This window comes from Sminthopsis crassicaudata, chromosome 2, assembly GCF_048593235.1.
Source record: "Sminthopsis crassicaudata isolate SCR6 chromosome 2, ASM4859323v1, whole genome shotgun sequence".
Classification (NCBI taxonomy): Eukaryota; Metazoa; Chordata; class Mammalia; order Dasyuromorphia; family Dasyuridae; genus Sminthopsis; species Sminthopsis crassicaudata.
The window spans coordinates 315,147,249-315,157,974 of record NC_133618.1 but is presented as its reverse complement, the minus strand read 5'-3'; the positions used below and the strand labels follow the sequence as shown (position 1 = coordinate 315,157,974).

Below are 10,726 nucleotides of genomic sequence, written 5' to 3'. Positions count from 1 at the left end.
ACAGCCGCCTCCATCAGAACTGATCATCGCATAATCTTGTTGCCTCTATGTACAATCTCTTAGTTCTACTCTCTTCCTTTAGCATCAATCATGGAAGTCTCTCCAGGCCTTTGTAAAGTCATCCAAGCAGTGGCATATTTCATGAGCTGTCTGTCCTTTAAGTTTAATAGTTTCCCAAGAGCAGAACTGAGGCAATCTGAGGCTTGTTTTCTGTCTACCTCTTGTACCATGACCTTTTTTTCATTTCTGTTGGTTGTCATCACCTGGGATGGCTCTCTGGGACAGCCTGGTGGACCTTTGAGGCAGCAGCTCTCTTCACTTTTCCCTTATCAAAAGAGAAAGCAGCACAGGTAAGGGGATGGAGGTAGGTTAGAAGAGAGGAATTCTTCCTCTGGAAGGCTCCAAAATGCAGAAATATGATCTAATATTTTATGACTCCATAGTTTTCTGATTGCAAGGAATAGGAGTAAGGCAGATAGCAGCAGCACTATACAGAAACTGCTGAAATTAGTAAAAGGAAAGTTATGGAATGTAGTTTTAAGTTTTAAGAGGCAGATATGAAAAAATGCTCCAAGTCCATTATTAATCAGAGAAATCCAAATTAAGACAACTCTGAGATACCACTACACACCTGTCAGATTAGCTAGAATGACAGGGAAAGAACATAACACAAGTTGGAGGGGATGTGGGAAAACAGGGACACTGATAGATACATTGTTGGTGGAACTATGAATACATCCAGCCATTCTGGAGAGCAATTTGGAACTATGCTCAAAAAGTTCTCAAACTGTGCATATCCTTTGACCCAGCAGTGTTACAATTGGGCTTATATCCCAAAGAGATCTTAAAGAAGGGAAAGGGACCTGTATGTGCAAGAATGTGTGTGACAGCCCTCTTTGTAGTGGCAAGAAACTGGAAAGTATGTGGATGCCCATCAATTGGAGATTGACTGAATAAATTGTGGCATATGAATATTATGGAATATTATTATTCTGTAAGAAATGACCAGCAGGATGATTTCAGAAAAGCCTGGAGAGACTTACATGAACTGATGCTGAGTGAAATGAGCAGGACCAGGAGATCATTATATACTTCAATAACAATACTATATGATGATCAATTCTGATAAATGTGGCCCTCTCCAACAATGAGATGAACCAAATCTGTTCCAATAGAGCAATAATGAACTGAACCAGCTATACCCAGGGAAAGAACTCTGGGAAATGACTATGAGCCACTACATAGAATTCCCAATCCCTCTAATTTTGTCCGCCTGCATTTTGGATTTCCTTCACAGGCTAATTGTATACTATTTCAAAGTCCAATTCTTTTTGTACAGCAAAAAAACTGTTTGGACATGTATACATATATTGTATTTAATTTATATTTTTAACATATGTAACATGTATTGGTCAACCTGCCATCTGGTGGGGGGGGGAGGGAAAGAAGGGGAAAAATTAGAACAAAAGGTTTGGCAATTGTCAATGCTGTAAAATTACCCATGCATATATCTGGTATATAAAAACTATAAAAAAAAGTTTTAAGAGGCAGGAAAATGGCCTAACAGGGAAGAAGTGTTTACCTGGGACTATGAACTTGATTTTTAAAAATATTATTACTATTTCAATATAATTGTTTTCCTTTGTAATCTTATATATTTTATTTTTTGCATTTAATAATACTAATAGGTAACATTTATATAGATAGCACTTACGATATAAATAGGTACTATGCTAAAAACTTTTAAGTACTGAGCACTTCCCCCCTCCCCCCCCCCCACAATTTTTATCTTATTTAATCTTCACAACAGTCCTGATAATGAGGTCTAGATAAGGTATACCTAAATAAAATTAGGATTAATTGAGGTCTAGTGGCAGGTTCAGGGTACAGGGAGTCAAATGGAGCTCCCCTGCAACTCCTTTGGATTCGGCACAAGGATACAAAGTTAAATGTGTTCTAGTGGTGGCGCAGAGTCCCCTGTAAGGGAATTTACAGGCCTGAAAACCTAGATTGATAGAAAAGATTTATTGTAGGGTTTGGAAGTAAGGTTAAAGTCTGGTTAGTAAAAGGTATTAGATAGAAAAAAGAATACACCATAAGTGGCGGACAGAGAGTCTGTGATGCAAAACATGTTGCTTGCATATTTCGACCCTCTGCAAAGAGATGATTCCAGCTTAGCTCTTTTATTTGGTAAAAGGGGCCTATGGATGAGGTCCCAAGTTGGTTGCTCGCTGAACACCCGCCAGGTGGGAATTGGGAAACCTGAGCAGATTGACCAGGTCTTGTAAATCAAAGGTCAGTCATGGGAGTTGGGGATCAGAAAGGAATCTTAAAGGGGATGGGGGTTGAGAATCAGAAAGGAATTTTAAAGGGGCCATCGCCCGCATCACTGAGAAGTCAGTATCATTATGCTTATTTTAAAGATGAGAAAACTGAAGCTGAGTTAAGTGACTTGTTCAGGAACATAACTATCAGGGTCTCAGACTGGCTTTGGATTTAGGTCTTCCTGACCTCAGGCCCAGAATTCTCCAAACAATGAGAACATTTTTCTGAGAAGAGGTCCATGAGTTGCATCATATTGCCAGAGGTTCATGACATTTGAGAAGTTTAGGACTGCGTGGCTTAGACTGAGTTTGTGGTAAAATCAACTGGCCCATTTTTTCTTATGTTCTCCAGAAATCCTGAATTGGGATTGTAGAAATTAGTTATAGTAGCTTGTCCAGGGTTATAAATTAGTAAAATAGGAAAGAAGAAAGAAAGGACAAGGGATTCTGTTGAGTACAAGGGAATCAGAGATTCTCATAATTCTTTCCTTCCGAAAATAAACCTTACTTTTTCTTTAATTTTTCTCTCTTTGTGCATATGTAGTATTTTTAGACATTTTTAAGCTTTGAGTTTTTTGATACTTAACATCAATTTTAGAGGATTATATTTATGCCCCACAGAGGAAAATATACTGATTATGGATAAACTCTTCTTTTTCAGGAAACTGACAAAAAGGGAGGAAACAGAATTGGAAAGAGCTCTTGCTAATGCTTCCCTTTGGGAGGCCAAACTGGAAGTCTCAGAAATATCCCGGGACGGGTATCGTGAGGCTGTTCGGATATTGGCACAATGTAATGAAGACTTGAAGAAGCAACAATACAAAACGGAGAAAGATACAATGGCTGTATTAAGCTACATTAAAAGACAAGATTCAGAAAAAGATCTTATTGTATGTAGAAAACCTTTTGAATCTTATTTTACTGAATACATATAGTAGTTTTGCTGGTAGCTAACTTGCATTTGTTAAAAAACTCTTCTGTATACAAACAGAACTTAAGAGCTACAGGATAGCTCTTCTCAGTTGTTTAGGGCCTTCTTCCTTCTCTTCCAGTATGCCATAAATACTTATTTGATAATTCACAGAGACAGGAAAATTTTCAATTTTTAATGTAATTTTGCTTGGGTATATCTGTACAGTAGTTCTTCTTCACTCAACTCTGTCTGATGAAATTGATAAATCCTTTAAAATTGTTTATTTTGAAATATAAAATACAAATCTGTCCTGTTGTCCTTATTCTTATTTTATTGAATGCATATCGTGATTTTGCTGGTAGATTAACTTGCATTTGCTAAAAAGCTCTTCACAGAACTCAACTTAAAGGCTACTAGATAGCTTTTTCTTTATCTCCTCTGTTGTTTACGGCTTTCTTATCTATTTGCCAGTATGCATAAGTACATGTTTGATTATTCACAATGACAATTAGGAAAATTTTCAATTTTTGGTCTTATTTTGCTTGAATACAGCTGTCCAGTAGCTGTTTTTCACTTTGGCTGGTTGAATTGATAAATTGTTTAAAATTCTTTATTTTGAAATAAAAAACACAAAACTGTCCTGTCATTCTTACTTTGTTTACATAATTTGGGAGGGTACATTTCTGTTTTGCAAAAGTTAAAATAAAAACTCTAAAAATTAAGAACCAAGTCTCAGTTCCATACTTTTGAAGTCATCTTTTGATGTTTTTTAGGAGGAAGTCCAAAATCCTAAAAAACACCTTGAAAATAGGGGAAAATGCTGACCAGCTTAACATTTTTGTTGAATGTTGGGAAAAGAAGCCTTTTTTTTTTTTTTTTTTTTGACCGAGCACTGCAGCAATTTATTCAGCCAATTCCTATTTTTAATAGGAAGCTTAAAAGAATTACAAAACCGAGATTAAATATTGATGTTATTTATTTAGTTAACAACCACAATGTGCTAGTAACCATACAGGACATCTCCAAAGAACATAGAACTCAGAATGTTTGATTCTAAAGTGGCATTTTAGATCAGCCATAATGATTATTTCCAAAATTCTTGGACATACTCTTGTGTCTTACAAAACCTTTATTTGTATACATTTACCAATAATATAATTGGCTATTGATTTATACCTGTCAGTGCCAGGTATATTTCTATATGTCTATGCATTCTGTATGCCTTAGAAACATATTTTTATCTAGCAGATAATAACTGAGTTTTTCTACAAACATAGATTTCTATGAAGACAGAAGAAACAAAGACTAGAAAGAAAAAGTTATACAGTATATTGCATTCATCAGTGATTAACTTTTTCCTGATCTTATTGGTGATTCCATTATATCCTAGAAACATCTTTTAAGTAATTAAGAGAAATTTGAAAGACTTTTCTCAAGATTTAGCTTCTAAGAGGTGGCTATGAATTATGAGAACAAAGAAATAATGTCTTAATTGTAGGGGAAATATTTCTATAACTCTTGAGTGTATTACATTATTACCATGTAGTAAAATATAAAATAATGTTCTGAATAACAAGTAAATCATGAGAAAATGGTGTGTTTTTTTCCCAATTAACTCTTGAAGTATTTATTTTCTGGTTTTAGTCATTTGATGGATGTGGGCAATCTCAGAGTTACTTTAATTTCAATTTCTCTGATAATTAGTGATTTTGAGTTTTTAAAATATCAATTAAGTAGCTTGGATATCTGCCTTTGATTGATACTTTTTCATTTGGTAATTGAGAAAATAGCTCTTATTCTTGCACATTTGAATCCCTTATATATCTTGGAAATTGAGACCTTTATCAGAGAAACTTGTCTACTAAAACACTGACCCCTTTTCTAAATAAATATCTTTGGAAGACTGGATTTTCATCATATGCTTTGACCAAACAAGATAATGTAATAAATTGAATGTAGAAACAGATATGAGAATCCATTTGGATTCTTTGAAGTCAGACTTTTTTGATCCTCTACAAATGACTTAGTGACTTTAATTGCATTTGAAAGTTAGGCAACTTCATTACAATGTAAAACATTTTCTTCACCTTAATAAGTCTCCATTTCCGTTATTATATAGATTGAAAAACTGAAACAACAGTTAGTAGATGCAAAAGACACATCGGACATGGAGAAGGAACTTCTGGTGAGTAATCTGTATACAGAGACATTACTTTGCTAATGGTAATGTTTCTGATAGTCTTCTCATTCTAGAACCCAATTGAGAACCTGAAATAGTTTTTCCCCCCTAAAAAACAAAAGCTAACAAACAAAAAGAAATCATGGAACAACACAAATAGTTGTCACAAAGAGTATGCATTAAATGAAATTCACGTATTTTATGGATTCAGAAAGCAGCAGTGTATGTCAGTGGAAAGAAAGCTGACTTTGTATAAAATGGTTTACTTTTAAATCCATGCTCTGCTACTTTTTATCTGTGTTATTTTGGCAAAGTTGTTTAACTTCTTAAGGCCTTGATTTCCTAATCTATAAAATGAAAACATTGGGCTAGGTGACTTCCACAATCCTTCTCTAAATCTGGGGTCCTGTGACTCTTATTCTACTTTGTTGTTGTTCATTCTTTTCAGTTATCTCCAATTTTTTGTGATCCCACTTGGAGTTTTCTTGGCAAAAATTCTGGAGTGGTTTGCCATTGCCTTTTCCAGATTATTTTACAGATGAGGAAACTGGGGCAAATAGAGTTAAATGACATGGTCAGGGTCAAATAACCAAGAAATATCTGAGGCCAGATTTGAATTCATGAAGATGATTCTTCTGATTTCAAGCTCAGTGTTCTATATGCATTACTACCTATATGCCCTTTCTTATTCTACACAAGCTCATTTTGTTTGTGACCCTACAACAGTTAAGAAGTGAAAAAGTAGTATATTAAGAACATACTTGAAAAAAACAAAAATGAATAAGTGTCAACTAAAAGCAAAATAAAAAATAGACATGAACTATGAAAGAGTGAAGATATATGCCTTCTTAAGAAAAGCTCTTCCTATAGTTGTTGTACGTTAAAATATAAACTAATATCCATAATGATAATTGAAACTATCAAACAATGGTTAAATTATTTGCATAGGGTCTCTAACCTATAAATCAAAATCTCCCAGAATCTACTTTTGATATCAAAGACCTACATGAATTTCTGACAGAGTAGAAATAGTGCTTTTAGGCCTTAACCAATAATAAGACTGTATCTAAACATGGAGCAATAACTGATTAGGTTGGTGATCAGAACTGGCAAATGCCTGCCCATACACCTAACAAATATCATTAGAATCAGTACAGAAAGATTCCTTTACTATTGTTTGTTTCCATAATATACTCCTTTAATGTATAGCTTTTACTATGTCCTCAATGCACTCATTCCTATACTCAGATGCTGAACTATGAGTAACTGATAATTTCCTTTACACCTCACATCCCTTTTTTCAGTAACCTCAGCACTTCCTTATAAGATTAATGATTATTGATTCATAATATTCTCTGATTAATAAGTATTTTAAAATCTAATGCAATTTAGAAAAATTTCCAGTAAAAATAAAAATTAAATTTTTAAAAATGTCAATGCATATAGAAATAAACTTGTTTAGAAACTCTTAAAACTTTACAGTAATTTTTCTTAACTTAATTTCTTCTTTACAGCAAGAACACTACTCTTATAAAATTAATGAGTTGGAAGGGCAATACAATCAGAAAACTAAAGAAATTGGCTTAATTCAGATAGAAATGAAAACAATAAAGCAGTTTCAAAGGAGGAAAACTCAAATAGAAAGAGAATTAGAAGAGGTAAGATTTCCTTTTTAAAAATCATAACCATATATTTTCATTATTATTTTAAAAGTTTGATTTTATAAGAGGGCAAATAATTGTCTTTGTAAATTTAGAGGCCATTAGATTGAGAGAAAGCAAGTCATCAACTGATTTATCATTCACCAAGCATTTATCTAACATTTAACATGTGCCAAAGACTGTGCTAAATCTTAGAGACACAAAGACAAAAAATGCACACTGCTTTGTTTCTAGCTTAGTGCTAGATGGAGTACATAGAGTGATAGGCCGTATATGGCCTATTTACTAATATAACCTGTAAAAAAAGTCCATATATCTGTACTGTCAGATTCATGGTTTGATTTCAGTCAAAAATCGACAGACCATTGTCTTGTACAATTCTTGAACATCTCATAGAAGAGGTTGTTTCTGAGGAGGCTGTGGTGGAACATCCCAGCTCCTAGAGAACTGAGACAGCAGATCTTGAGGGCTGGCATCTGCATGAGTCATAATGGGCTGGGCTGTATTGTCTGTTCTCAGTTTGGTACTAATTGAGTGAGCCCCCAGGATATTGGGGATGGAGAGCCATCCTGTTAAAGGAGTAGTGAACCAGCCCAGGGAAATGGAGGAGGTCAAAGCTCTGGGGCTGATCAGTTGTGGGGTGGAAACTTTAATATTTTCAGACTTGGTAAGATAGGGAGACCTGTTCTTAAACAATCACTTTTAAATACAAATAACCTCAAAAAAGCCTATGAATTGGTGTGGTGGAAATGAGAAATGAGAAATAGCAAGATGGCTTCTCTGAACACTCCACTCTCACTGTGGTCATCATTGCTCTGTCCCCTACTCTGAAGTCAATCCCTTTCCTAGAATCTCACAGTAAGAAGGAAACTCAGTGATCATTTGCACTGCTCTTAGTTCTGCTGTCTATCCTTTTTCATATAACAGTCGTTCATAGATTTGGACATCTGTTTTGTCTCCCAGGATGAAATCAAATATTCCTTGTTCCTGCCCCTGATCTATTATGGCATTATTTCCAGTCTCTTCACCACCTTTGTCACCTTCTTTTGCTCATTCTCTGGCTTGTCAGTGTGCTTTCTAAAATATGGCATCAAGAAATAGGGGAAAACTACTAGATTTGGAGTTAAAGGATCCAGATTCCTATCCTGGCTCTGTTACTTTATGGTTTGGAGAAATTCTTTGGGCCTCAGTTTTCTTGTCTGGGTAAAAGGAGAGGGTTGTTTAAGATGATATCTGAGGGCCTTTCAGGTTCTTTGCCTTATAAGAACTACTAAGTTTTTATCTTACTAGATTTAGCCTATTGTCCTGACTTAAAATTATGGCTGATGTTCACTGTATTAGTGGTATTTCCCAGAATAGCAGATTACATATGCATTTGCCCAAATTATTGATAAAAATGTTAAATAATGCCATAGGCTGCTTCACTATTCAGTCTAGACTAACATAGATTTACTAACTATCTTTTTTAGGTCTTTATTCACTGAGTTCTGAATCCTTTTTAATTGCATTACTATTATGTAGCTCATGTCTCTTCTTTTTTTTATAAAGTTGTGGATAAAACAAAATGATGTACATTCCCCTGACATACTAATCTAGTTTTTTTTAAATATTTTATTAATCAACATCAATACTCATCTTACTGGCAAATCATAACTGCTTCTTGCCTTGACTATTTTCAAAAGTTGCTATGGGATTTAAAAAGCAACAATTCCTCACTTGATATTCATCCAAATTTATTTAAGTTTATTCTTTTTTTTATTTTTAGGGTCTTTTTCAGAAAGTGTTCAATGAATTCTTTCAATGCCTATTTTACCTTCTGATTGTATTACATCTGGGCAGTTCTCTTTGATGATTTCCTGTAAAATAGTATCTAGACTCTTTTTTTCATCATAATTTTCAGGAAGTCCAATAATCCTCAGATTATTTCTCCTAGATCTGTTTTCCAGGTCTATTGTTTTTCCAAGTAGATATTTAACATTTTTCCTAATTTTTCAATTTTTTTGGTTTTGCTTGACTGATTCTTGATGTCTCAATGAATCATTCATTTCTATTTTTTCAGTTCTGATTTTTAATGAGTTGTTTTCTTCATTAGCTTTTTTTGTTTTTTTGGGTTTTTTTTTACTTCTTTTTGTATATGTCCAATTGAGTTTTTATTTTATTTTATTTTATTTTTTAATTTTTTATTATATATATATATTTTATAATATTATCCCTTGTATTCATTTTTCCAAATTATCCCCCCCAGCCTCTATTCCCTCCCCCCGATGACAGGCAATCCCATACATTTTACATGTGTTACAATATAGTCTAGGTACAATACATGTGTGTAAATACCATTTTCTTGTTGCACAATAAACTTTAGATTCCGAAGGTACATGTAACCTGGGCAGACAGATATTAGTGCTAACAATTTACATTCACTTCCCAGTGTTTCTTCTCTGGGTGTAGCTACCTCTGTCCATCATTGATCAACTGGAAGTGAGTTGGTTTTTCTTTATGTTGAAGATTTCCACTTCCATCAGAATACATCCTCATACAGTATTGTTGTTGAAGTGTACAGTGATCTTCTGGTTCTGCTCATTTCACTCAGCATCAGTTGATTTAAGTCTCTCCAGGCCTCTCTGTATTCCTCCTGCTGGTCATTTCTTACAGAGCAATAATATTCCATAACCTTCATTTACCACAATTTACCCAACCATTCTCCAACTGATGGACATCCATTCATCTTCCAGTTTCTAGCTACAACAAAAAGAGCTGCCACAAACATTTTGGCACATATATGTCTCTTTCCGCTCTTTAGTATTTCTTTGGGATATAATCCCAGTAGTAGCGCTGCTGGGTCAAAGGGTATGCACAGTTTGATAACTTTTTGGGCATAATTCCAGATTGCTCTCCAGAATGGCTGGATCCTTTCGCAACTCCACCAGCAATGTATCAGTGTCCCAGTTTTCCCACAGCCCCTCCAACATTCATCGTTATTTGTTCCTGTCATCTTAGCCAATCTGACAGGTGTGTAGTGGTATCTCAGAGTGGTCTTAATTTGCATTTCTCTGATCAGTAGTGATTTGGAACACTCTTTCATGTGAGTGGATATTCAATTGAGTTTTTAAATGAGTTGTTTTGCTCTATGGAATTTTTTTTTTTACTGAGTTATTTTCTTTTTCCAATTCACAAATCCTACTTTCCTGGGAATTCTTTACCTTTTCCAATTTACAAATTCTATTTCCCTGCACTTCCTGGGAGTTCTTTACCTTTACATTTCAGGAAGTTGTTACTCTCTTACATAGCTTCTCTTTCCTTTCCCCATTTTTCTTCTAGCTCTTTTAAGATTTTGTATAGTTTCTTCTAGGAGAGCCTTGTGTGATAGGGACCAGGTTACATCCTCCTTTCTGGATTTGGTCTGGAGATTGTCTGCTATTAGTCTCCTTGGGGTTGAAAACCTGATCTTTTTATGTATAGAAGCTATCTATTATTGTCCTTTTGATTTTTTTTACTCATTAAAAAAAAAAAACAAAAAAAAAAAACCCTTTAGGATCTGCCTTCAGGGCAAGGAGGTTACCAGCTTCCTCTGCAGAGCAGGGATAGATATAGGGACAATAGCTACCCTGCCAACGGGAGGCAAAGAGCTGCTGAGCTGTGGAAGTGTTCT

General features: G+C 34.7%; 1 protein-coding gene across 1 annotated transcript in view; it reads left to right on the top strand.

The window, feature by feature from the left end:
- The first annotated feature begins 228 nt into the window (after positions 1-228).
- The window catches only part of BBOF1 (basal body orientation factor 1), a 73,125-nt gene continuing 62,627 nt past the window's right edge, over positions 229-10,726 (top strand). Inside the window, exons 1-4 of the mRNA XM_074284792.1 lie at positions 229-350; positions 2,986-3,214; positions 5,357-5,422; positions 6,931-7,074. Of these exons, the coding sequence (XP_074140893.1) occupies positions 229-350; positions 2,986-3,214; positions 5,357-5,422; positions 6,931-7,074 (561 nt within the window). The remainder of the gene's footprint in view (positions 351-2,985; positions 3,215-5,356; positions 5,423-6,930; positions 7,075-10,726) is intronic.